The sequence below is a fragment of the Hirsutella rhossiliensis genome, assembly GCF_020360975.1.
Source record: "Hirsutella rhossiliensis strain HR02 chromosome Unknown scaffold00015, whole genome shotgun sequence".
NCBI lineage: Eukaryota > Fungi > Ascomycota > Sordariomycetes > Hypocreales > Ophiocordycipitaceae > Hirsutella > Hirsutella rhossiliensis.
Window position 1 is genome coordinate 1038029 of NW_025408681.1, and position 26407 is coordinate 1064435.

Below are 26407 nucleotides of genomic sequence, written 5' to 3' on the forward strand. Positions count from 1 at the left end.
GGGTAGGAAAGATGTTGGTCCAAGTTAATGATGCGGCTCAAAAAGGACATTTACGTAATTACGTAATTACTATCCTGGGGTGTTTCATCGTTGCGGAAAGGGCCAAGACAAGCACGGGGCCGTCCAGAGCTCGGGACGCGGCGGCGCAAACCGGTCAGCGCGGGTTCTATCGGCTCAAAGTGACATGGCCGCGCGACCGACTCTCCCTTTACCCTCGGCATCGCCCAGTCCCGGAGACCAAAGGCCACCACCGCCTCCCCTCGATCCAGATACATCTCTTCTCAGAGGCATCAGAGGCACCAGGGACTGCCGCGCTCTCGCCAGAATGAAGTCCCCATTCCTGCGGCGCCTCCCTCTGCGGAGGGCTGCGTCCATGGCCAAGCCCGCCGTCGCCATAGCCCGCGCAGCCAGCAGCAGCGTCTCGCAAAGACCAAACTCCGACTACGTCTCCTTCCCCGGCGCCCTCAAGAGCGCCTTTGCGAGCGAGCTGCGCTTCGAAACCCCCGCCTCGTACGCGGCGCTGCCCACCTACCGCGTCGTCGACCAGCACGGCAAGGTGGTGGACCAGTCCTTCCAGGCGGACATTTCCGACGAGCAAGTCGTCGAGCTGTACAAGAACATGCTGTACATATCCATCATGGACCTCATCATGTTCGATGCGCAGCGCCAAGGCCGCCTCAGCTTCTACATGGTGAGCGCCGGCGAGGAGGCTGTCAGCGTGGGCAGCGCGAGCGTCCTGGACCCGGAGGATCCCGTCTACTGCCAGTACCGGGAGCAGGGCTTCTTCAAGCAAAGAGGCTTCACCACGAAGGAGTTTATGTCGCAGCTGTTTGCCAATAAGAACGATACCGGCAAGGGGAGAAACATGCCCATCCACTACGGCTCCGGGCGGCTGCACATTGTGAGTCTTCGCGGCCTCTCCACGTGCACATGCATGGCTGACGCCGCAATTTACTCGTCAAGCACACCGTCTCCTCGCCTCTTGCAACGCAGATGCCGCAAGCGTCGGGAGCTGGCTACGCACTCAAGATACAGAGGATGCAGGAACCCAAGTCCAAGCCCCGGGTGGCCGTGTGCTTCTTTGGCGAGGGGGCGGCCAGCGAGGGCGACTTCCACGCCGCCATGAACATTGCTGCCACGCGCTCGTGTCCCGTCGTCTTCATCTGCCGCAACAACGGCTATGCTATCTCGACGCCGACCCTGGAGCAGTACCGGGGAGACGGCATCGCCAGTCGCGGCATCGGCTACGGGATAGACACGATCCGCATCGACGGCAACGACATCTGGGCGGTCCGGGAAGCCGTCAAGAAGGCACGCGAGATGGCGCTCCAGGACGGCGGGAAGCCGGTGCTGATCGAGTGCATGACGTACCGCGTCTCCCACCATAGCACCTCTGACGACTCGTTTGCCTACCGGGCGCGGGTCGAGGTGGAGGACTGGAAGAGGCGCGACAATCCCATCACGCGGCTGAGGAAGTGGATGGAGACCAAGGGGTGCTGGGACGAGGCCAAGGAGAAGGAGGCCCGGGACAGCCTGCGGCGGGAGATCCTCAAGGGCTTCGCCGAGGCGGAGAAGGAGAAGAAGCCGGCGCTGCGGGCGATTTTCGAGGACGTATACGAGGAGCTGACGGACGACCTCCGGGACCAGATGGGCCAGCTCAAGGAGATGCTGGACAAGTACCCGGACGAGTACGACGTGGCCGAGTTTGAGGGGGGCAAAGACAGCTTGAAGCCGTGAGGCGGCGGGGGGTCATGGAGAGAGAGTCAAAGATAACTAAGTATCGCTCAGAAGAGGCACGGCGGCCGCACTTGGACGAGCCGGCCAATCTACATGGTTGGTACTCCGTAGCAACCTAACAATTGCCTGCCAGTTCTTGCCTGCGAGAATGAGACAGCCGATGATAGTCGTGTACCAGCCACACCCCACTGGAGGTGCCTTGGCTAGCATGGGGTCCGTTAGTCGGTACTTCTGTTCCGCTAGGCTCTAGTACCGGCGCTCTAGCATGTACCGTACCGTACCATAGCGATGCACCGGGACGGAGTTTGGTGTAACGAGATGGAGCAGTCCGGTGCCTTTTCAATGACCCTTTTGTCTTGTACGACTGTGGGAGAGGAGAACAGGTTGGATGATCCCGCCAACTGCGGGTATGAAGATAGCCGGGGCTGAGCAATCAGTGGAGATATTCATGGAACAGTAGCAACGCCGAAGCTTCCAGCCTCAGGTACCCCTCTATCCCGAACAAGTGCAGGTACCCACCTATCTCCTCTACCCAGGTGTCCGTCTGCTTCCACCTCAACTCACCCGCTTCGAAACGCTTGCCTGACGCACCTCCTGCGACCAGCCATCACCCATCCCATCCCATCACCGTCGAGCCGAAGCCCCTCGGCCCGCCCCCCGCGACGAGCGTCGATGCGCGAATCCATCCAGCAGCCACTCAGCAAGCCGGTCGACGGCACAGAATCCTAGAGAGAGCGCCCAACGCCACCGGAACCAAAGGGGTGCCAGCCCTCGGCCGTCTCGTCCTGTTCGGCGCACCGGCTCGCCTCCCTCGTCGTCCTTGACTCCAAAATCTCCTCTTGTCCCCGTCCTGATTTTACCCCATCTCCTCCGACAGCCTCGCCTCGCCTCGCCTTCTGTGTCTGCTCAGTCGACGGTGCTACCCGCACTCCGCCTGTCCCGTGCATCGTCGCCCGACTGCAGCCCCGATCCCGCCGCCGACCCTGACGCCGCGCCCGCACCTGCCCTCCTGATGGCGTAGTTTGGGGCATGGCAGAACGAATATCGGCAGGCGAGAACGAAGTGCGACTTGCCTCGTCCCCGTCGACAGCTTCTGCTGCCGGCCATCAAAGGTATGTCGACTTCCCGCCTTGTCCTTGCTGGCATCCCTGCCCTCTTCCATCTTCGGTCACCGCGAGGGTCGAGCCTGCCCTTGTTCCCGCTGCATTCGGCTCCTCCCCACGGCCCTGGGCGTTTGTTTTGGCAAGCCCCAAACGACGTCGGGCCTGCCACTCCCCTCACGGCTGGCTGCCAGTCCCGCCGCCACCCGCGAAGAAGGACTTGTTGCGGCCCTACCGCCTGGCCAAGCTGGTCCCTGATTCACCAGCCCCAGCTCCACCGCGCCGCACAGCACCGCGCCGCTATCTTATCCTTGTCCTCCACCTCATTCTCCTTCTCCCATCGCCCTCATTCTCTTCATCTCTCCGTCCCCTCGACCCGTCTCTCGTTTGCCTTTCCGGTTGATGCCTTTCCCCTCTCTTCCCTCCCGGGCCTGCCTTGTGGCTGGCGCTCGGATTTGCCTGGCAATTTTGGTCGTCGCCAACCCCGGTTGAAACACTGCCGTTGTGCAGCCAGTCGCCTGTGCAAACCGCCCACTCTCGGCCACAGGGCTCAAGCTGTACCCCGTCATACCCTCCCTTCCCCACCTCTGTCACTCGTCTCCTACTCGGCATCGATGGTTCTCGTAGCTCTTTGCGAAATCTCAGGCCACTCATGTCTCCTAGAATAACCAGGTCCTCAGCTCGCCAAGCAGCGAGCCAGGCAGCTCAAGCTCCAGACACTCCGGCCGCTCCCGCCTCTGCCCCCAGCGCTCCTGCCGTCTCTCCTCAGCTGGCTCGAAAGCGCAAGGCTTCGTCAACAGACAACAGCCCCCCAACAGCTCCGCACTCCACTTCTTCGGGTCGACGGTCAAAGAGAAAGAAGATTCCTGAGCCTGCCGCGCCCGCCCCGTCCGTGCCTGCCACCTCGCTCGCGTCGAGGCCGAGGAGGAAGGGAAAGGCATCCGCCGACATGGACAGCTCAGAGTACGTTTGACGTGTTTGCTGGGTTTCACATCCATGCATTCTTTTCGTGCCCTGAAGCACAGAGACAATCGTTACTGACGCCGATGCAGCCACGCCATGCCTGGTCCTCCAGATGCCCCAGACAACAACATTCAAGTGTCGAGAAAGTCTAGCCGAAGCAAGAAATCTGTGCCTGCTGCGCAAGGTTCGTTGTCCCACCCCTGTGCCCGCCATCTTTGCCGCAGAACAGGCGTCTAACAACCTCTCCAGACTCGGGACCTGCTCAGACCCTTGCCTCGCGGAGGCCCAGGCGATCTGCCAACAACCCTGACGACCCCGACACCACCATGAGCGGAACAGAGGAAAACGTCGAGCCTGGCCCTCCCCCACCCCCGCCTCCCGTCGAAAGCCCGGCCGATGACGACAGTGAGGATCATGATGACGACGACGAGGGCGTCGAAGAACGTGGCCGATACGATGGGAATGATGAAGATGACGACCCATTCGGCGGGTTTGGTGGCCCTGGATCGGGCTTGTCCAATACCCTGCGGGCCTTGACGGGCATGATGTCAGGACTCTCTGGCCGACTTCGGGAGCTCCTCAACAACATCCGACAAGACGACCTTTCACTCCAAGTCATTGCTCTTCAGGAACTATCCGAGATCCTCTTGGTGTCCAACGAAGATAACCTCTCGGGACACTTTTCGCCCGATGCATTTGTAAAGGAGCTGGTGCTTCTGATGAACAAGGAAGAGAGCCCGGAGGTCATGCTCTTGGCCTGTCGTTGCCTGGCAAACCTGATGGAGGCCTTGCCGGCGAGCGTGGCCAACGTTGTCTATGGGAACGCGGTCCCTGTCCTTTGCCAGAAGCTCCTCGAGATTTCCTTCATCGACCTGGCCGAGCAAGCCCTCAGCACCCTCGAGAAGATTTCCGCCGAGTACCCGTCGAGCATTGTCCGCGAGGGAGGACTTACGGCTTGCCTGTCATACCTCGACTTCTTCGCCACGAGCACCCAGCGAACCGCAGTCACCACGGCGGCCAACTGTTGTCGCAATATTCCAGACGACTCTTTTCCCGTTGTCAAGGAGGTCATGCCCATTCTCCTCAACGTCCTCGGTAGCAGCGATCAACGTGTCGTTGAGCAGGCCTCCCTTTGCGTCTCCGGCATCGTCGAAAGCTTCAAGTACCAGTCTGCGAAGCTCGAAGAGCTGGTGAGCGTGGATCTACTGCGCGTGGTCCTGAGGCTTCTGGTCCCGGGCACCACCAACCTAATTGGGTCCAACATTCACACCCAGTTTCTCCGCGTCTTGGCGTTCACGGCACGTGCTAGCCCGCGACTCTCCGCCGAGCTCTTCAAACTTAACGTTGTCGAGACACTCTACCAAATCCTGACAGGCGTGTCTCCGCCAAGCGGCACCGACGATGTGGCTTCGAAGCTGGACAGCGTTATTGTGATGCAGGCTCTCATCCACCGACCTAGAGAACAGATTGTGGAAACTCTCAACGTCATTTGCGAGCTGCTGCCGAGTTTGCCACGCAACGCAGACCCGGCTTTCGGAGATTTCATCGAGCTTCATTCTTCGACCGAACCGATAACCCCATCTTCCGTGGGCGGCAGGAGCCGGCGGACTCCCAACGATAAGCGGCTCGAGCTTCTGGAGGATTGCAAGGAAGAGGTCCGCCGCTTTGCGTTGATCATATTCCCGACCTTGACCGATGCCTTTTCCAGCACGGTCAATCTCAGCGTTCGTCAGAAGGTCCTGACTGCACAGCTCAAGATGCTCTCCAACCTTGACGAGGGCATACTTGCAGAGGCTCTGACCCCGGTCCCGTATGCTTCATTCTTGGCATCGATCCTCTCGCAGCGGGACCATCCCTCTCTGGTGATGTTGGGTCTTCAGGCCACTGAGCTTCTATCGAGCCGTTTGGACAATATCTATCGTTATCAGCTGTATCGCGAGGGCGTGATTTACGAAATCAACAAGCTTGCCACGGAAGAGGAGTCGTCCGACTCGGCTCAGCAGCCTGCGAATGAACCAGGTGACAGTCTTGCCAAGGCACGCAGAGGTTCCGGCGGGGGTAACGACCACGCGTCGGATTGCGACTCGGTTGATGATGACGAAGGGAACGAGAACAACGATAACGGTGAAGGCGAAGGGCATGATACCTCGGCCGAGGACGACGACGATGAGGAAGATGAAGAGGATGACGACGAGGAACACGGGGATCACGATCATGAGCCGATCCCCGGCGATATGTCTCCCGCGAGCTCCCGAGGATCCACCATGTCGCTTGACATGCCCCCTCATCGGTACGCATCCGACATCCGGTCCATGAAGTCTCGCATTCGCGATGTTGCCAAGAGGTTCCTCGACACTCATGAAAGTGAGGGCCATGGCCAGGCCATGAAGGCCAAAGCCGCCGCCATTCTTGGCGACCTCTCCGATCTGGCCGGAGAGCTGGACGCTTTTTACCTGAAGCGAACTTCGGGCGATCTTTCAGCTCAAAAGGGCAAAGGCCTGTTCTACAAGTTGGCTGCTTACTTTGACACCGACGTGCTGGAGAGCGTCACCAGCGCCGAGCTGCTCGCATCGGGCCTTGTGCGTACCCTTCTCGACGTGTTCAGTAATCCAGACGAAGAGCTCGCGCGCGCAGCACAGTCGACGTTCTTGGAAGTCTTCATGGGCCGTGCGCTCAAGTCCAGACCCAAGACCACCACGGCAGAGTCGCCAGCGACTCCGTTTAGCGTGATGATACACAAACTGCAGGACTTGCTCAGTAGGTCGGAGCATTTCGAAGTTATCACTGTGCATCACAACACATTTGATGGGAACCGGAGCAGCCCCGCCTCAATGCTCGGCAAGCAGATTCGGCTTCGACTGGTTGCAGACGACGAGTCCAACATCCCTCGGCCGTACAGAAACATCATGGTGTCCATCCATGCGATTGCAACGTTCAAGTCTTTGGACGACTACCTCCGCCCCCGTATCAGCTTGGCAGAACGCCCCCATGGCTCGCGACGGGACGGACTTGCCAGAGCATTTGCGGCGATATCCGGCGCGGGAGGTCTGCCCCTGAGCAGCGCGGCGGCTGCCCGCCTTGTCGACAGGTCGCCATTCTCAGGAGGTCCACCCCCCCCCCCTCCTCCGCCGCCCCCTCCGGCGGCCTCGACGCCTTCTGGATCTAGATATTCCCGGAGATCGAAGAGCAGGAGCTTCTCGCAGTCGAACGACGCCTCGACGTCAGAACAGGCCGCAGGTCCGTCTCGCGGCAAAGGCACCCTGCGACGCTCCTCTCGGCGCCATGTCGTCTCGACCGAGACCCCTCCACCCCCTCGTCCGCCGACCACCGAAGACGATGTGCCCCAAAACACCCTGGAGTGTGCTGATGAGAGGCAGCTGTCGGACGAAGAGGAAGATGAAGACGACAGCGGCGCCCTGGATGCCATAGTTGGCGAGCTGGATGAGGATATGGCCCAAGACACCTCGGCACCTGAGCCATCTGCTGTCAATCTCGAAGTCGCCACTGGCGGTAGAATCACTGCTCGCAAGGACGACGGAACCAGGGTTCCGACACCTGCAGGAAGCAGCCTGGCTACCCGCAGCAGCGACCCGTCAGTCTCCGGGTCTGCGCGGGGCACTCCGACACCCTCAGCCACTGCGGCAAGGCCGCCGCAGCCGCCAATGTCCTACGCTTCGGCCCTCCAGGCTGTACCCCAGGACTGGCACATCGAGTTCAGTCTCGACAGCAGGGTTATTCCGAACGAGACGACCATTTATCGCGCCGTGCACACCTCGACCGCGACCAACTCGGACGACCTGTTGAGCCGAAGCATCTGGTCTGCCACTCATCCGATCAAGTTTAGGCGAGTACCCGGGCCACCGCCGGCGGAATCGCAGGCGTTTGGGTCCAATTTTGAAGCTGAGGCGGACGCCGAGAGCGGAATACCTGCCTCGCTTGCCAAGTACCCGACGACGGCCTCTATCCTGCACCTCTTGAACATTCTCCACGAGCTCAACGCCAACATCGAGGACATTTTGGTGGAGAACGGGACCGGCGCCATCAGCGTCAACGTCGAGCCGCCGTCTCAGTTTGTCAATACAAAACTCACTGCCAAGCTGAACCGCCAGCTCGAAGAGCCTCTTATCGTGGCCAGCAGCTGCCTGCCGAGCTGGTCCGAAGATCTCGCCCGCCTTTATCCCTTCCTTTTTCCGTTTGAAACTCGGCATCTCTTCCTCCAGTCAACATCGTTTGGATATGCCCGATCGATGGCAAGGTGGCAGAATGCTCAGTCGGCGGACGAAAACCGCCGGGACCGCAACAACGACCGGCCGTTCCTCGGGCGCCTCCAGCGGCAGAAGGTGCGGATCTCGCGACTCAAGATTCTCGAATCGGCTCTCAAGGTCATGGATTTGTACGGAGCGTCCCAAAGCATCCTGGAAGTTGAGTACTTTGAAGAGGTGGGCACCGGGCTGGGGCCGACCCTGGAGTTCTACTCGACAGTGTCTCAAGAATTCTCCAAGAAGAAGCTCAAGCTCTGGCGCGAGGTGGACTCCATGGGAGCAGACGAGTTTGTCTTCGGCCAGACTGGGCTCTTCCCACGTCCCCTCAGTCAGGAGGAAGTCGGCTCGCCCAACGGGGAACGCATTCTTCATCTCTTCAAGATGCTCGGCAAGTTTGTGGCACGATCCATGATTGACTCTCGCATCATCGATATACACTTCAACCCCATCTTTTTCCGGATTGGAGATGGACCCTCCACCGGCGTCAAGCCCTCTCTGGGCGCCGTGAAAATGGTTGATCCAGGCCTGGCGCGCTCGTTGAAAGTCATTAAGAAGTTTTCGCTGGCCAAGAAGGAGATTGACGAGGACCCCAACCGCTCACCTGCTCAGAAAGTCGCCGACACGACAGACCTCGTCGTGGATAACGTCAGACTCGAGGATCTCTGTTTGGACTTTACCCTGCCCGGCTACCCGAGCATTGAACTGGGGGTCAACGGATCCCACAAGCGAGTGACGATGGAGAATGTGGACTCTTACCTCGACGACGTCATTGACATGACCCTTGGGTCGGGCGTGCGCCATCAAGTGGATGCCTTCCGAGCGGGATTTTCACAAGTCTTTCCGTACTCGGCCCTCAGCGCCTTCACGCCCGATGAGCTGGTCAGCTTGTTTGGCAAGGTCAACGAGGACTGGTCTCTGGAGAGTATGCGCACCGTCGCATTGCGAATGTTTATGAGCGTTTGCTAATCGATCAATAGCTCTCACCGACTCCATCAAGGCTGATCATGGCTACAACATGGATAGCCGAAGCGTGAGGAACCTGTTGCAGTCGATGAGTGAGTTCGACGCACAGCAGCGGCGCGAGTTTCTGCAGTTCACTACCGGTAGCCCAAAGCTTCCCATTGGAGGTACGTTGACTTTCGTTCCCGCCGATCAATCTGTTGTGCCAACGACTGACTCTCACCAAACAGGCTTTAGGAGCTTGACTCCCATGTTCACCGTGGTGTGCAAGCCCAGCGAGGCGCCCTACACGTCTGATGACTACCTCCCCAGTGTCATGACGTGTGTGAACTACTTGAAATTGCCCGACTACACTACCGTCGGCATTATGAAGAAGCAGCTGTTCACGGCGATGAAGGAGGGTCAAGGGGCCTTCCACCTGTCGTGAGCGTATTGGAAGACTTATCGGAACGCATCACAGCCCATGGAGACTAAGTGGCCGGTCCCAGCGAGCTATAGGCTTAGAGCTTTACCAGGTGCTAGCCACCTAGGCACGTGTATTAAACCAAAAAAAAAGAGCGCTTGTTCATAGGCATACTTCGAAAAACACGAGCGGCGCCACTGCTGCGCATTCCACCATACGACACTTTGACGCGCCCCACGATACGACTAGGGACAAACGAGGAGCCTGAGAGGCAAGTCTGAGGATTCAAGTAGGGAAGCGAGGGGAGAATGAAAAGTAATAGACAATTTCATTGGACTGAGCACCACTGGATGACGCCCACAGCGGTTGCGCTTTGAAGCAGGCGAGTCGTAATTGCCGCATAATCTCCCCGGCTGGGATGCTCGGAAAGGGCGGATGATGGGCTGAGCAATTCGTCTGGCAGGCAGTGGGGAAATGGATGGAGGAGAGGCCCCCTGATAGCTGCAAAAGTCGAGACGCCCTGGCGGGTGTACTTGGGGCGTGGCAACAAGAATGAGGCGACGAAGAAAGGGTTGCGAGGGGAAGCGAGGCGTGCGTGGCCAAGGGATGAAATTGCATTTGGTCGGCATGGGGACGGAGGATGCTGGGACGAAGATCGGGGAAGCTGCGGCGGTTGTCTTGTTTCTTCTAGTGTGCGATTCTGTGTTTACTTCAATATGCTCATATATACACACTCATTCATCCATGGCAGCGAGGACAAGCATACAGTGCCTCTGCGGATCAAGAACGGCTGCGTTTACAAAGCCAAGCCAAGCCACTTCTCGCCCGTCTTGTCTAATTACCAGCTCCTCCCCAAGCAAACAGCGCGGCCATAGTCTAAAACGTGGGCCCCTCTCCAAGCCCTTCCCGGGTGCATCTCACAGCGGGACGTCGTCGTCGTCCGAGTCCCAGATTTCGGGGGGCGGGGGCGGGGGGGTGTGGTCGCGGACGAGGCTCTCGGACAGCAACTGGCTCCTGGACAAGAGCTGCGAGGCGGGGACCGAGGGGGTCGACGATGGCAAGGGAACGGCGGCGTCGTGGTGGTGGTCGAGCAAGGCGAGCAGGCTGGCGCTGCCGAGCGAGTGTTGCTGCGGCTTCTCGGGCGTCGACGGCTGCGACGCCGTGGTTGCCTGCGAGAGACGGGGGAGATGCTTGGTGGGCAGGCGTGCGCGAGGTGGAGGAGGCGGGGGCGGAGGAAGGTGAGGAGAAGCGGTAACAGAAGCAGCAGCGTTGAAGTTTGGTGAGGAAGAGGGAGGAGGTTGGCGAGGGGCGGAAACGGGGGGGGGGTGCTCCTCTGCGTTGACGAGGCTGTCGTCGTCGTCATCCTGAGTCGAGGGGATGAACTGGGTTGAGTGGGCAATGTCGCTGCGGATCTGGGCGGCGACCTGCTGAGAAACGGTCATGCCGTCGGCGGCCGGCATCTCGCATCTCGCAAGGCGTCGCTGCTGCCGCTGCCGAGCGCCGCCGCCGTCGACGCGAGGAAGCCCGTCGTCGCCCTCAACCTCGCCTGCGCCCTGTTCCTCGTCCACCTCGTCGGCATCATCCTGCTGCGCCTCTTGGTCCCGGAAGAGGGCATGCCGGAGGTTCCAGAGCAGCTGTCCGACCACGGCCGGCGGGAGGTAGACGTACTTGGCGACCGAGCCGTTGACCCATCCCTCCTCGCGCATGTCGTCCTCGTCGACGGGGTTGTTCAGCTCGTACACTTGCTTGACGTAGTACTGCCAAACGTCGTTGCCGCCGCCGTCCCGCGCGGCCTCCCCGGGGAGTTCGACGCAGGCCATGTAGCGCAGCAGCGCGCCGTCGAGGAGCCAGAAGCGCACCACCTGGTCGGGGATCTTGGAGGGGGTGTGCACGTGAACCTGGTGGCCGCCGAGCAGTGCCGCGAGCGAGGGGGCGCCGACGGGGAGCAGGATGTCGGACCGGGCCGTGTGCGGCGGCAGGGACTGCAAGATGGATATGGGCACGCGCTGGGACTCGAGGGGCTGGCTTTGGAGCGGGGACGAGGGCGGGTGGTATAGAGGCTTCCTAATGGGCTTGGCGGGCTTGGGCTTGGGCCTCGCCAAGCGCGAAGGCGTGGGAGCGGGCTGTGACCCTGGTGATGGAGGCTCAGACAGGGTCGTCGAGATGGAGCCGGTGGTTTCCGGGACCGGGCTCGAGGTCGGCTGCGGCTTGGGAGATTGTGCGGACGACGGCTGGACGAGACCTAGACGCGGCCTGTCGAGCAGCAACTCCTCCTCGCTGGAAGCCAGCGCATGCATGGCGAGCTGCGTCTCCGCGCCCGCACCGTAACAGTGATCGCCTTCATGTCTCCCCCCATCGTCGTCGCCTTGTTCGCTCTCCTGCTCGAACGAACTATCCTCGTCGTCCGAATCGGGAATCTCCTCGAGACCCTTGTCCGCCTTCTCCGGAGATGTTGCCTTCTTCCTTGGGGATGGAGTCTCTCTATGACTCTTTGCTGGCGTCTCGGCCGCCGTTCGATGCCGCGTTGGTGTCGCCGCTAGGTGTCGAGGCGTGCCCGTCAGTTCCAGCGGCAGCCGCGCTGCGGGCGACGAACGGTCCTTGAGCGGGGAGGTGAGCATGTCCGGGGGCCCGTAGCGCCTCATCTTCGAGGCGAGCCCGCCCGAGACATCCTCGAGAGGCACGGCAAAACGAATAGCGGGAACGCGCTTGACAGGAGTCTGTGGGATGACGGACTCCTCTCGAGAATGCGCCGATGCCGAGGCTTCACGTCTGGACGCGGGTACGGTAGAGCGAGCATTGTGGGAAGGCGAGAGCCGGGTGGCGGTCTTGCTGCGCCCTAGACTGGGGCTACCCTGCTCGCCGAGCCAGTCAAGGAAGCCATTGTCTTGATCGAGATCGCTGCCAGTAGCCAAGCCGTCGTCGGCGTCGTCGTCCGAGTCGGCGATGAGTGAGCGGTGGCCGAGGAACTGCGTCAAGGTCTGGGTGTGGAACTTGGACGTGGCCGGCGAGTCGCCCATGGTTCTCCGCCTCGAGCTCTTGTCGTCATCGGCCTTGCTCATTTCAGTCTCATCGCCCAACGTGCGCCTTCTCTTGCCTTTGGCCCCTTTGTTAGTCGGCTCGGGCACCGGTCTCTTCCTCCCACCGCCATTCCTCCGCCTCAACGGAGCCGGCTCGTCGTCCTCGTGCTCCGAACCCTTGTCCTCCGTTGCACAACTCTCTTTGTCCCTCTTGGAATGATCCCTGGCGGGCGGCTCGGGGTTCCTATTCTCCTTGTCGCGCCCCTCGTCCTCGCTGTCCGTCAGAACAATGACGCCGTCGTCATCGTCGTCGTCGAAGCTCGAGACAAAGTCTATCTGGGTGAGCGTCTGCTGGCGTAGGCGGTCCGAAGTTTGCCGCCCGTAGGTGCGGACCTTCTTGCGCCGCGAGGGGAACTGGACCTGCTGCAGCACGGGCGACGAGTGGTAGACTCTACTCGGCGGAGCGACGCCGCGGGAGCGCGTCTCGGGAGCCATCTGGCCCCGAGCCACGGGTGTGATCCGGGGTTCCCGACGTCGAAGCGTGAGTGTACCAATAGACACTGTTCCTGAGGCGTGCAGGAAGCTGTACTTAGCCGTTGGATATTGAGCTGTCGAGTGCGTGGGTCGTCGGTTGGTGGATATGGATTCAAGATGACGCGTGTCGCGTTAATTAATACCTAGGTACGGGTAACTTAGGTGGCAGTCGCGACGTCCATGTACGTACCTGCCATTTCGTCTTATGTAATCAGCCGCCCCTTTCCGTCACAAGTTCATAGCCATCAATCACCTCACCTCGATTCATCCCAAGCACCGAGCATGATCCCGGCCTGCATTACATGTCGCGAAACGCCCAAGTGTTGTGTCCCATCACACCAGAAAGCCCGCCGAATCAACGACATCATCATTGCCACCCCAGATTTCCGTAGCCGCAGCCCTGCAATCGCTTCTCTTCATGGCTGCCATAGACCCTCGGCCGTAATAGTGTACAGAGGCGCCGTCACGCTCCTCCTGCTGCTCCCCTGGGCCGCCCTCCTAGGCCCACGCCAAGGGCCCCCACGGTACAATGTCCGTCGAGAGGAAGAATGACTGTTGAAACAAATAAACACACGCACATCTTCAATCGGGAACCCATTCCCTCAAATCGCCTTGTTCCATCGACCACTCGTCTCACCGAAAGGCCGCCTTGACATCTGCCCTGGGCCATTCAAACGGCACCTCGCCTCCGTAGACATCCGTCGTCACGCGCCCGATCCTGCTTTCCACCTCGTGGTAGAAGAGCTCGCATTCCCTCGTCACCTTGAGCACCAGGCCGCGGCTCAGCGCGGGGTCGTCGGCGTCGCCAAAGTGCTTCTCCACGCGCTTGCGCAGCGCCTCGATGCCCTTGCGGACCTCCTTCGAGTCGTAATAGCTCAGTACCTTGTTGAAAATGGCCTTGCTGTTCGAAGGCTGCCGCGCTATCGCCTCGGCCGACTTGCCCGTCTGTAGCTGCGCCTCAATGTTCTCTAGCTGGTCCAGGAGCTTGCCCAAGGGCCTGCGCATCACCGCGTTGATGTACAGGCCCATGTGCTCGTGGTACTCCGTGTTGGCTTGCTCCTTCCACTCCTCCAGCAACTCAAGCCCGCGCGTGTCCGTTTCCTCGAGGAAGTGGTTCATGTTCTCGATGAGTAGAATGTGAAAGTTGAGCGCCTCCTTGTCTTCCGGATCCGCGGCTCCACTCGTAACGCCTACTGCCGGATGTTCCCGGGCAATCACCATCAGCGAGTCAAACATGGACTTCAGTATACGGTCGTACTCGCGATCCACGGTGCGCCGCAACCCCAGGTTCGCATCCATGCCGACGAGCATGCTCTCGATGGCAGCCGCGAATGCGGGGAAGACGCGAATAAAGGAGATGACGCCTCTGCGCTTGTTGACCTTGACCTTGGTCTCCTCGATTGCTCGGATCTGTTCGTCGACAAACTTTCGGAATCGTCCTTCGAGCAGGCCGTGCAGCTTCTGCAGGAGCGTGTTCACGTAGTCTTGGTTTGACTGACCCATCTCCGACAACTTCTTTTCCAAAACAGCGAGCACGCCAATCCCTTGCCTATATCTCCAGTCAGCGCTGCCGTGACGCTGCCGTGACGCTGCCGTGAAAGAGGACCATTGCGTGTGGCACTTACAAAGGGTCTTGCCCAATAACCCATTCCATCATCCTCTGCAGCTCCGATTCGAGGAAGACGAATATAACCTCCATGGAGCGTGTCACGCGCCGAGCCAAGTCCCGGTCGGGTTCCATCAGACGGTGTCGCCTCAGATCTCCGCCGCGGCGATCGCGAGGAGAGCGCGCGGCAACAGCGTCGGGGAAGTCTACTTGCTCCAGCGTCGTGGCATGGAAGAAGTCGATGACGAAGTTTTGCTCCATCTCGACCAGCGGCAAGACATCGTCCAAGACGCTGCAAAAGACTTCGTACGAGTGGCACCCACCATCGGAGCCTGCCTTGTCCACGTTCGTCCGGCTACCACCATCCGCCAGCGGCGAGCGCAGGGCCCTGGCGAGCGTCTGGCTCCTCTTAACGGTCAGTTTGCGGGCAGTCGTCGCCACGCCCTCTTGCTGCTTCTCAACCTGCGACGAGAAGAGCAGATCCGCTTCTTCGCCCGTCGGTTTCCGGGCATTCCTGCGCAGGACAGCCACGACGTTTTGGACCTGACTCTTGTAGAGCGGGCTGCCCTTGTCTTGGTAGATCTGGAGGAGTCGGTTCCAGTTGTCCAAGTCGACATCTCGAGCGTATAGCATCAAGGGGCTGTATTTCCACAGAATATCCCTCCCGGCATCGTAGTTGGACGAGTCGCCCTTTTTCGACAGGGCTCCTTCCAGGGAACGCCTTGTCTCGGCGAAAGCCTCGTCAAACTGCCTGGCCATGAACTCGATGAGCCGTCGCATGAAGTAGGCGCTCTCTTGCAGGTACATCTCCTTTTTCTCCTGAACGATTCTCATGTTGCCATAGTCGCTGTTGAGTCCGAGAACCCGCTCCGAATCCATGGTGGCATCCGCCGTCGGTGCGGCTTCGTGGCCACCAAGCGTTGGATCAATTTTGATCATGGCTTTGAAGAGGGTCACGAGGGCAAATTCAACGTCTTCCAGCCCACGCATGTTTTCCAGAGGGGCCACTCGTAACGCCTCGAGATCGTTGGAGGTGATGGCACAAGTTTCCAAAAGAGACTCAAGCTCCTTCTTGAGTAGCTTCTGGTTGGCCGTCTGCACCTGGAGGCCTTGGCCTTGGGCCTCGATGTATGCAATGTCATCCGAGAGCGTCTATACAAGCCATTAGTATAAGTGCCGCCAGTGATGGGCGTCCGCCTTACCGAGAGCTCAACCGCGTAGAGGGTGAGTAGGTTGTCCATCTCCTCACACTCTGAAATCGCCAGATCAATGCCTCGCTTGATGGCATCCACCCTCTCGTCCTCGTCTTGGAAGCGGGCAAGCCAGCCCCCGGCCTGCGCCTTGTTGAGCTCTCGCTCAATATCCGCCCTGACATCGTCCATGCTCTGAGAGCGCATCTGCTGCCCGGGGACCCAGCCAAAGTAGTCTAGCCACTTTCCAAATTCTTCGCTCCTGTTGTCCAGCACACTCGAATCGATGCCGAGAGACTGAAGATACTTGACGTCGTTGCCAGCGACCACTGATCGTCGAGGCTCCTCCTTCCCAGGCTCTTCTTTTTTCTTCTTGTCCTCTTTGAACGATGGATCGGCAGTTGCCGGCAGGCCGGACTCCGATGCCGTGACTTTGACTTCGGGAACGTGGGAGTCGTCGTCATCTGGCTTTCCGACATCTGGAGTCGCAGACCCCTGGTCTCGTGAAGCCGGTCGAGGCGGCGCCGGGACGACGCCCGTGATGCCGTCGGGGCCGACGCCCCCCTTGCCCTGAGGCTGTCGTAGGCGATCGCCCGCACCGCCAGGGCGCGGACGAAAGGCGGCTGCCGCAGAAGCGGCTTTCCAGAGCGCACCGGCGAGGTCTCCTTTGGAACGTTTGGCCTTGATCATGGGACCCAAGCCGGGTCGCATTTCTTCCTCCGCGCGTTCTTGCCCGGGAGACGTCTCTGCAGGAGGCGGAGTATCGGCGGCGGGCGTAGTGGGCATCGAAGTATCCGCGGCGCCCTTTCCTGCGCGGGCCTGGTCCGGCAGAGGAGGTTCAGCTATCATACTCGTTTCCAAGGGCGCCGGGGCGTCGCGACCCTTGAGGCCACCGGTTAAGGCTGCGGCTCCTGGACCCGCATTCTTCCTCGAAGACACTCGGTCTGTGCTTCTCGGAGGCGGGGGAACGGGCTCTCTTCTGGCGTTGGGACTCATGAGGGGCGGTGGTACAAGATCCCGATCCTGGGGGCGAGACGGATCCATAGGCGGTCGTCGCCTCTCCGGAGGGGGTCTATCTTCTAGGTGCGGGGCGGAGCCATCTTGAGGCAGTTCTGGAGGCTCCCTCGAGTCGCCAAATCTCCCATATGCGCCAGGGCCGCCAATCCCGTTGCGGGAGCGAGGCGGAAGGCTTGCATCGTCGCTCCTTGTGGCGAAGGAGTTGGCCACCGAGTCCTGGCTCTTGTTGTTCTGCGCTGTCCACCGTGGCGCCGGGGGTCGTTCTCTCGAGGCAATGGAATCGGAGCTCGCGGCAGGAGAGCCGCCACCGTTGAGGGGAGGCCGAACGGCTGGAGGCGGCTTCTGAAACCGCGTCGGCTCGGGAGTGCTAGAGTTGGATGGGGGGAGTATTGTAGACGGCGAAGGAGCCGCCGATGCCCCCGACGATATGCTTTGGTGACTAGGGGCCGTCTCGGTAATGGGCGACCTAGAGTTGACAGCAGGATGGCGGCGGCCGGCCCCAAGAACTTGCTCGAGCTCCTTTTGGTCGAAGCCGGCCAGGTCGGGAAGCCTGCCCCCGGTGTATTTGCCATAAATTTTGATCAAGCTAGCAACAAAGAACTTCTTCTCCTTGTCCGTCTGAGCGTGCCAGAAGTAGGGCTTTCCCAGGGTGACGAGAAAGCCGGTATCGCCTGCCCACTCGCGGTAGTTGGGGTTGACCTGGGAGCCGGTGAACGACTCGATGTGGGAGAGGTCGTCGAGGTTCCACGACTTGCCGATGGAAAAGGTGCCGCTAGCGTTCTCCTTGGACTTGTGCATGCGCACTCGACCAGACCGGCGAACGGCGACAATGATGACTCGGGGCTTTTCGGAGTCGGAGGATCGGGCATGTGGCGGGGGCGGCGACGAGGGGTGAGAGGCATATTCGGTGATTCGAATGTGGGTGATGTAGGTCTCGAGCACTGCGAAGCGAGGTCAGCGTCTGCTTTGTCTCCCGCATGAAGCGATACCCCTCCTCTTCCCGTTGCGTTGGACGGCATCCGCGGGCAATCAATGGATGACTTACGCGAGCCGTCGTCCTCTTTCTTGCTGAAGCAGCTCTCGATGATGCGGCGCTTCTCATCCTCGAAGCGCTCCGCCCGCGAGGCGGCCGGGCTTAGTCCGGCTCCATTTGCGCGGTCCATCTGGGTGCAGCCTAGGGGGGCTCATGAAGAAGAGTCGAGTCAGTCGGGCGTGGGAGGATGCAGCTGGTTCATCGTTTGGCGAGGCGCAGGCGGCGATACGGGTTAGGGTGCGCGTGGAGGACGAGGGTGTCGTCAACGGTCGGCTACCGGCGAGGCCACAGAGCAATGTCGTCAGGAGGAGGCCGTGAGGTTTTGATCCAAGGTGGGTAAGAAATCCGAGGTGGTAGGGAGCGAGGTACCTGCGTACGTCAGGTGAGGAGGTACCTCGAGAGTACCTCGTTGGGCGGTATTTCGTAACAGCTTCCAGCTCAGGCACCCGGACCGCTATTCGGCACCACCATCCAGTTTGAAGCACAGATGTGTGCCCAGCAGGTCTTCCGCTGCCTTTGGTACTTGATTACAGCCTGGCCTCTGCATTACAGTACCTGGGTTCAAGAATGGGCTCCGGTTCCCCGAGGCCGAGCGGAATGAGCGGGCTTTGCACTACGGTGGCTGGCGCGGGGGGTCGCTTTCTGCAGTACCCCATAGGTACGGGGTGCTTCGTAGGTACCAGCACGAGCCTCCCGGTTGCTCGTTAACATGAAGCACCAAGGGGGGCCATTCATTGGTGACAGTGAAGAGGCTACATGCAGCTACAGCGAGAAGCCAGGCCTAGAAGCATTGGTCCAAAATTTTCTCCTCAATTTCAAACGAACACTAATTACCCGGTCGGAGCTGTACAACAATGGAGGCTGGGTGTGCTCCACGGTCGGCTGGAATGTTGGCAGTTCAACGATCCGTGTCGCCCTGCTTAATCACTCAAAAGGCAACAAATACATGATGAGAGTTTGAAAAGTTTCCAAATTTTCCCTCTTGGCTATTCTACCTTGCCTTTGCGGGCCGAGAATTCTCTGACCAAGCAGTCACCTGTGGTCACAGCCGCTTCTCGACAATCTCCTTGACTTTGTCCAGATCCAGCGCCTCGACAGTCCTGCCCTTGAAGCCCGTCATGGTCTCGGCCATGAACATGGCATTGTAGATGGATTCCTCCACAGCATCAGCCGAGGCCTCGAACAGGCGGTTGATGGTGTCGTTGTCGGTCATCTGCACGGCCCGGGCCTGGGGATAGTCGGGGTTGACGTTGGACCCGGGCGTGGCCGGCGACATGATCTGGAAGGGCACCTTGTTGCCCGTGGAGAAGGCGAGGAAGATGTCGCCCGAGTTGTTGTGCCCGTAGCCTCCCACCTTGGCCAAGCCGACCGTCGCTCGCGTGGCCAGTCTCTGGAGCTGGATGGGCAGGAGGGGCGCGTCGGTGGCGAGGACGATGATGATGCTGCCGTCTTTGCGAGGCTCTCGGGCCGTGCCGTTGGCCTCGGGGCCTTGCTGTTGCTCGAGGATCTGTCCGACGGGGATGCCGCCGACGCGGAGGTTGTCCTTGGTTCCGTAGTTGGCCTGGACGAGGGCGCCGATGGTGTAAGTGACCTCTCTGCCATCTACATCGTAGCCCTGGATCCTGCGGCTGCTGGAGCCAGTACCTCCCTTCCAGCGGTGGCAGATCATGCCGGTGCCGCCGCCGGTGTTGCCCTCGGGCACGGCGTCGGCCGAGGCCTTGTCGATACCTTCCATGACGTGCTGGGGGGTGATGGCAAAGCGACCCGGGTCGCTGAGGAAGCCATCGTAGGTCTCGGCGACGAGGGGGAACATGAAGAGGTCGACGTCGCCGTCCTGATTGCGATGATGGTCGTAAAAGTACTCGGTGACGCCGCGGTAGCCCTCGCCTACGGACGAGGTGGCGGTGATGATAATGGGCGAGCAGAGGACGCCCGTCTCGTTGATCCAGTGGGCGCCCGTCATCTCGCCGCAGCCGTTGAAGCGGAAGACGCCGGCGAAGCTCGAGTACTTGAACCAATCCTTTCTCGGCAGGATAGTGGTGACGCCCGTGTTGACTTGGCTGTCGCCATCAGGCTGCACCGACTGGGTGTGTGCCAGGACGCCCGGCACGTCGGTGATGGAGTTTAGGGGTCCCGTAGGCCACTTTCCGAGGTATAGCTTAGGCAGGACCTGGCGGACGCGGCCGCGTGTCGACTGCTTATGGCCTGGCGGCGACATTTGATGGAGGGGAAGGGGGGCGGGATGGGGAAGTGATGCCGGATTCGCCTGAGAGAGCCTGGCACGGGCGACCAGGGTCGGGAGACGACGGGCGATGAAGGATATACTTCATACTTGTTATATATCGCCCATTGTCCTATGATGGAGGTAGGGTTCCGCGGAGTGCGTCTCGGCGCAGCATGGACACGGCAGGGTGCCCTGTGTGTCGTTTCCGGTTAACGCACATGACAGCACTTATTGGGTTGTGTCGCATCAGTCTGCCCTTTTTTAACCGTAATGAGGGCAAGGCCAGCAAGTCGAGCTCGGCCGTGTGCCGTTTGGTGTGCTCGGGAGGGACCTCGACAAGTGAGGAGGGTCCCGGTGAATGAGTCGCGCAGGCCAACCGGAGCTCCAGGTGCATGGCAGACGGCAGCATCGAGGAGGATGACGAGACAGTGCCCTCTTCGAGGAGAGTCCGACTAATTCAGCAGGTCGATGAAGCAAGGTCACAAGATCCGAGACCAAGCTATTAAAGGATTCGTCACTTTTGCGCGTTGAAAAAGGCATTTGAAACCTGGTTGAGAAGACGGTGAAAGGTGAAATGGCACTTCAATACCCATGTGCAGCATATGCAGCATTTCTCCATGCCCGGATTGATCTTTACCTTCCAAGTCGGGCAAGGTCAGGCATCGCAAGGCAGGCGGATCCTCACTGTGGGTACCGCGCATACATAAATCATAAATACTTACAGTGCTCACCCACAGTATTAGATAGATACCTACCTAGGTAGTTAGGAGCACTGTCGCCTTCAACTGCCAACCTGAGATGTGTCTGTGTCCTTACCCATTGGACTCGTGATTCTCCTGAACAGAAACAATGCTTCATGCTTCTCATTGCCTCTCCCGGTCAAACACACGAAAAGGCCCGGCCCTCTCCAGCTGCAGAGACTACCGGGCCTCGACCGGCCAATATCCGGTATGGCGTCCACGAAACGCGAGAGAGAGAGAGAGGAAGGGGGACGTCGGATGGCGGGCGCCGTTGAAGATGCCCCAGAACCTTTACGTGCACGGTAGGGGTGCCACTTCGGTGAACCGACCCCGTCCATTCGTCCATTCCACTTCGGTGCTGCTTACCGATACCCGAGGCTTGTCCACGATTGCATCCGGTACATGCTGCCCGCCCTAACCTGCCTCTGAGCTGTAAGCTTTACCTACGTACCTGGGTTAGCAGCTAGGTAATTACCTAGCAACCATCCTTAACAGCTGTGTAGCATTTGCCTAGGTAGGCCGGCCAAACGCACCTCGGGGCCTCGTTCAACAACCTCGCCCGTCCTCCGGCTCACTCACCGACGACGGTCCGTCCCAGACCAATCGCCAGAACCCAATCACCATGGTAGCCCCTGTCAGAGCCATCCCCAATGTAAAGCCTCTCCCTCCGTTCCTCTCCAATCCCCATCCTCCGCCCCTCCCGTGGCGACACATGGAATCCTCTAACCGATCCCCGTGTCCCGCCAGGCCGCCAAGCGGGCTTCCAGCCTGCTCCGCACAATCCAGTACACCCATCCGCCGACGTGCCCATGCCACTCCACGCCGGGCTACCACCAATCGCCCCCGAGCCTCACCCCCCGCGCCCTCCAGTCGGGCACGCGCCGCTATGCCAACTCCATCCGCAGCACCGAGCTCAAGGAGTATGCCTTTGAGATGGCTGCCTCGTCCATCCGCTTCGGCCCCGGCGTCACGCGCGAGGTCGGCATGGACTTTAAGAACATGGGCTCCAAGCGCGTCTGCGTCGTCACCGACTCCACCGTCGACAAGCTCGACGCCATGAAGCAGGTTCGCCAGGCGCTCACCAGCGAGGGCATCAACTTCAAGGTCTACTCCAACGTCCGCGTAGAGCCCAAGGATAGTTCGTATGTCCCCTGCTAGCCTGTACTGTCCGCCAATTGCTAACGCCTGCCTCGGCCTCGTCCCAGCATCAAGGAGGCCATCGAGTGGGCAAGGCCATACCAGCCCGATGCCTTCCTTGCTGTCGGCGGCGGCTCTGTCATCGACACGGCCAAGCTCATGAACCTCTATTCGGCCTACCCTGACGCCGACTTTCTCGACTTTGTCAACGCCCCTCTTGGAAAGGGTCGTCCCGTCGACAAGCCCCTCAAGCCCCTCGTTGCCGTTCCCACGACCGCCGGCACCGGCAGCGAGACGACCGGAACCGCCATCTTTGATCTCGTGGCCAAGCGCGCCAAGACGGGCGTCGCGCATCGCAACCTGAAGCCCACGCTCGGCATCTGTGACCCCATCAACACGAGGACGATGCCCGCTGCCGTCAAGGCCAGCTCCGGTCTCGACGTCCTCTGCCACTCTCTCGAGTCATGGACCGCCATCCCCTACACCGAGAGAACGCCCCGGCCCCGGAACCCCATCATGCGGCCCGCGTACCAGGGTGCGAATCCCATCTCCGATGTCTTTTCCTTCCATGCCCTCCGCAGTACCGTCAAGTACTTGCCCCGTGCCATCAGGGATCCCGACGACTTTGAGGCGCAAAGTGAGATGCTGCTCGCTGCCACTCTTGCCGGTGTTGGTTTTGGCAACGCAGGCGTACACCTATGTCACGGTAAGGCGGTCTCTGAATATCGCGCAAGAGTGAAGCTCATTGGGATACTTTAGGCATGTCTTATCCCATCTCCGGCCAGAACCCGGGATACAAGCACGCGGGCTACGACGTGACAGCCCCCTTGATCCCCCACGGCGTCTCCGTGGCGGTTTCGGCCCCGGCCGTGTTTAGGTTCACGGCGGCGTCAAACCCGGAGCGGCATCTCCAGGCGGCCGAGGTGTTTGGTGTCGATGTTTCCAACGTCAAGAGGGAGAGCGCGGGTGAAGTCTTGGCCGAGGCTCTGACGAAATTCCTCGCTGAGCTCGGTGACCAGCCCAAGGGATTAAAAGAGCTGGGATTCGGATCTGAGCATATCGACGAGCTTGTCGAGGGGACCATTCCGCAGGCTCGCGTGTTGATGCTGGCTCCAGGTCTCTCAAAGGAGCTCGAGGCCGAAAAGGACCAGCTACGAAGGCTGTTTGAAGACGCCATGAGCCACTAGGAAGGTGCTGTGTGTCCAGCTCGGTATCAATGACGGGGCGAGGCTTGCAGATCGTTGCCGTTCAAGTCGTTGGATATTATGAAGATGTCGAAACGCGAGCCGTCATTTGAACTTTTCCGGATTGCTGGGTATCATCTTTTTCAGCACCGTGATTTGCTTGACCAGGCCGTGCTTTCGCAACTCGCACACGCCACGCCTATCTGTTCGACGTAGGCCATTTGAGTAGACGGTGGTGAAGTCGGGGACCACCTCTCCCGGTGGTATTGTCGACATGTGCGAGATTGTGCAATGCTGCGTCGGGGTTTAATATTTTTGGGCGAGTGGCCGCGTGGGAGATGATGGCTGTCGTACCTTTCCAATCTTGGCCCCGCTGCCGATTCTGCTACCGACTTGCACCGTGGTCCCCTCGCCAATCTCGGTATCGCCTGCCTCGACTCTGGACCCGACCTCGACGACGACATAGTCCCCGAAGACGACACCTCCAGGTTTCGCCGCGGCAATGTCGCCGGGGCGGGCTCCGATGTGGGCTCGCTCGTGGATGATGCAACGGCGACCGATGAGGATGCTGCCCAGGTGGGACTCGAACTTGGCGCGAGGATGGACCACAGTCTCGGACTGCATGGTGATGGAATGGGTGCCTTGGAGGATGGCGTTGTCGGAGATGGTGAGCGAGGACGAGAAGCTGACGGGTGGCTTGGGACCGCTGCGGTCGATGGCAGGGAGGATCGAGTGCCGCTTGCTCGACATGGCTGGACAGGAAGCCTGCGACAAGCTTCGAATCTGTTGAGATGCGCGGGAGAGGAGTGGCGCCCGATGGAGTGGATGAATGGCAAGCAGGCGACTTGTGTTGGCAACTTGGTCGGTACTTGCCGAGACGCGCAAAAATACGTGCCCCCACCGTGTAGGCCGCCCTTGTCGCCACAGTGCTCCTTGCATTGGCCAACCACGTCGAGGGCAATTCTGACGCTTACATACATCCATCTCGTGCATCACCTCAAATCTCGCCCTCACAGCAACCCCACGACGTTCTCCTCCAACACCGCCCCTCGGTCCGCCCTCCGCCTTCCGCAGAATCACCTGCCGCCAGAGGACACCGACACATACAATGCTGTCCACGGGTGCGGCGCCGAGCAAGGCAGTCGGCCTTTCGCGGACGGCCGTGAGGGGCCTCGCTACGGTTCAGGATGGCGCCCCCAAGCGCTCCTACGGCGGCCTCAAGGACCAGGACCGCATTTTCCAGAACCTCTACGGCCGATACCCCGCCGATCTGCAGAGCGCAAAGAAGATGGGCGACTGGCACAAGACCAAGGAGATCATCCTCAAGGGCCATGACTGGATCATTGGCGAGATCAAGGCTTCGGGCTTGCGAGGACGAGGTGGCGCCGGCTTCCCCTCGGGCCTCAAATGGGTATGTCTGCCCTGCGGCGGCGTCTGCTACCTGAGCCCCGCCACCCGACTCACACGTTGCAGTCTTTTATGAACTTCAAGGACTGGGACAAGGACACCAAGCCGCGTTATCTTGTCGTCAACGCCGACGAAGGCGAGCCCGGCACCTGCAAGGACCGAGAGATCATGCGCAAGGACCCGCACAAGCTCATCGAGGGCTGCCTTGTCGCCGGCCGAGCCATGAACGCCACGGCCGCCTACATCTACATCCGCGGCGAGTTTGTCCACGAAGCCGCCGTCCTCCAGGACGCAATCAACGAGGCCCGCAAGGACGGGCTGATAGGAAAGAACGCCTGCGGCTCTGGATACGACTTCGACGTCTTCGTCCACCGCGGTGCCGGCGCCTACGTCTGCGGCGAAGAGACGTCTCTCATCGAGTCGCTCGAGGGTAAACCCGGAAAGCCACGCCTCAAGCCTCCCTTCCCCGCCGCCGTCGGCCTGTTCGGATGCCCCTCGACCGTCGCCAACGTAGAGACGGTGGCCGTGGCCCCGACCATTTGCCGCCGCGGTGGAAGCTGGTTCGCGGGTTTCGGCCGCGATCGGAACCAGGGCACCAAGCTGTTTTGCATCTCTGGTCATGTCAATAACCCCTGCACCGTCGAGGAGGAAATGTCCATCTCCATGCGCGAGCTCATCGACAAGCACTGCGGTGGAGTGCGCGGCGGGTGGGACAACCTGCTGGCCGTCATTCCCGGAGGCTCCTCGACCCCGATTCTGCCCAAGCACATCTGCGACGACCAGCTGATGGACTTTGACGCCCTCAAGGACAGCCAGTCCGGTCTCGGAACCGCCGCCGTCATCGTCATGGACAAAAGCACCGACGTGGTCCGCGCCATTGCCCGGCTGAGCCACTTTTATCGCCATGAGAGCTGCGGCCAATGCACGCCCTGCCGAGAGGGCAGCAAATGGACGGAGCAGATCATGTCGCGGTTCGAGAAGGGCCAAGGGCGAGAGCGGGAGATCGACATGCTGCAGGAACTGACAAAGCAGGTCGAAGGTCACACCATCTGCGGTAAGCATCACTGACAAGCTCCCCTGCCGTGGACTGAGACTGACTACGTGTTGATTGATAGCCTTGGGAGAAGCGTTTGCCTGGCCCATCCAGGGCCTCATCCGCCACTTCCGGCCCGAGCTGGAGGCGAGGATGCAGAGCTTCGCGAAGCAATCGGGCGGCGCGGCGCTGGCCGGTGGCTGGGATCACGGGGCCAGGGCCCAAGGGAAGCTGATATCTCCCGGGCAGTGAAGAGCTTGTTGCTTCATGTAGACAAAACGGACGAAGGAGGGGAGTTTTGATGACGCTTTGAAGCGTGAGTTTGGGCCCGAGGCTCTGTCGGCCCATGGAGAGCCGATATACAGACTTGTATTGTATCCAACTAGTCTTTTATTTATTTGTTCAAGTCTTTTTACTTTGGTCTGCTCTGAATGTGTTGCCTCGCTACCTCTTGCGGCGTAGAGAACTGTGCCCGTTTGAACCCTTGTTCTCTACTCTCTTTATTCTTTCCCTCACTCCCCTCTCCACATCGGAATATAGGTAATTACCTAGCTTTTACGTCTGTGATACTACGATGAGACTTTTTCATACTTTTATCTCCACTCAAAGTCAGTGTAGCGTAGAGTACCATTTGCGGTCCCTCTGGTTTCTTTCACCCAGTTGGGCTTTTTTTCTTTACATACGTAATTACGACTTCATATATATTTCCCAGAGCCTCTTGTTGGCTCATCCATTTGATCCTCATGCAACTCACTGCCCTGTTAGGCCGGCTAGGCCCTTGCTGGCTGCAGGCGGGACGTGCGCGCACCAACTTATTAGTCTGGGGTCTCTGGGCCGTCATGCAACTCGCTTCCGCCCTC

General features: G+C 60.1%; 8 protein-coding genes across 8 annotated transcripts; 4 read left to right on the forward strand and 4 right to left on the reverse strand.

Annotated features, from left to right (window-relative positions):
- Positions 1–325: 325 nt before the first annotated feature.
- On the forward strand, positions 326–1737 carry HRG_10282 (dehydrogenase e1 component domain-containing protein; the record flags this gene model as incomplete). Its single annotated transcript, XM_044868753.1, has 2 exons — positions 326–901; positions 964–1737. The coding sequence occupies 2 exons, from the start codon at positions 326–328 to the stop codon at positions 1735–1737; spliced, it is 1350 nt and encodes a 449-aa protein (XP_044716108.1).
- A 2049-nt stretch (positions 1738–3786) lies between these two features.
- On the forward strand, positions 3787–9449 carry HRG_10283 (HECT-domain (ubiquitin-transferase) domain-containing protein; the record flags this gene model as incomplete). The annotated part of the gene is made up of 9 exons (XM_044868754.1): positions 3787–3800; positions 3890–3984; positions 4050–6845; positions 6903–7037; positions 7134–7310; positions 7362–8605; positions 8672–8984; positions 9040–9189; positions 9253–9449. 9 exons carry the CDS (start codon positions 3787–3789, stop codon positions 9447–9449), a joined length of 5121 nt encoding a protein of 1706 aa, XP_044716109.1.
- Positions 9450–10342: 893 nt separating this feature from the next.
- Positions 10343–12937, reverse strand: HRG_10284 (uncharacterized protein; the record flags this gene model as incomplete). The annotated part of the gene is made up of 1 exon (XM_044868755.1): positions 10343–12937. One exon carries the CDS (start codon positions 12935–12937, stop codon positions 10343–10345), a length of 2595 nt encoding a protein of 864 aa, XP_044716110.1.
- A 672-nt stretch (positions 12938–13609) lies between these two features.
- HRG_10285 (exocyst complex component sec3 domain-containing protein) lies at positions 13610–17952 on the reverse strand (the record flags this gene model as incomplete). The annotated part of the gene is made up of 6 exons (XM_044868756.1): positions 13610–14525; positions 14602–14990; positions 15045–15734; positions 15785–16034; positions 16080–17730; positions 17835–17952. 6 exons carry the CDS (start codon positions 17950–17952, stop codon positions 13610–13612), a joined length of 4014 nt encoding a protein of 1337 aa, XP_044716111.1.
- A 912-nt stretch (positions 17953–18864) lies between these two features.
- On the reverse strand, positions 18865–20040 carry HRG_10286 (peptidase family s58 domain-containing protein; the record flags this gene model as incomplete). The annotated part of the gene is made up of 1 exon (XM_044868757.1): positions 18865–20040. The coding sequence occupies one exon, from the start codon at positions 20038–20040 to the stop codon at positions 18865–18867; it is 1176 nt and encodes a 391-aa protein (XP_044716112.1).
- A 1368-nt stretch (positions 20041–21408) lies between these two features.
- HRG_10287 (iron-containing alcohol dehydrogenase domain-containing protein) lies at positions 21409–23110 on the forward strand (the record flags this gene model as incomplete). The annotated part of the gene is made up of 4 exons (XM_044868758.1): positions 21409–21438; positions 21534–21928; positions 21992–22629; positions 22683–23110. 4 exons carry the CDS (start codon positions 21409–21411, stop codon positions 23108–23110), a joined length of 1491 nt encoding a protein of 496 aa, XP_044716113.1.
- Positions 23111–23212: 102 nt separating this feature from the next.
- Positions 23213–23857, reverse strand: HRG_10288 (bacterial transferase hexapeptide (six repeats) domain-containing protein; the record flags this gene model as incomplete). The annotated part of the gene is made up of 2 exons (XM_044868759.1): positions 23213–23401; positions 23462–23857. The coding sequence occupies 2 exons, from the start codon at positions 23855–23857 to the stop codon at positions 23213–23215; spliced, it is 585 nt and encodes a 194-aa protein (XP_044716114.1).
- Positions 23858–24215: 358 nt separating this feature from the next.
- HRG_10289 (respiratory-chain NADH dehydrogenase 51 kd subunit domain-containing protein) lies at positions 24216–25799 on the forward strand (the record flags this gene model as incomplete). The annotated part of the gene is made up of 3 exons (XM_044868760.1): positions 24216–24518; positions 24581–25568; positions 25630–25799. The coding sequence occupies 3 exons, from the start codon at positions 24216–24218 to the stop codon at positions 25797–25799; spliced, it is 1461 nt and encodes a 486-aa protein (XP_044716115.1).
- Positions 25800–26407: the final 608 nt, after the last annotated feature.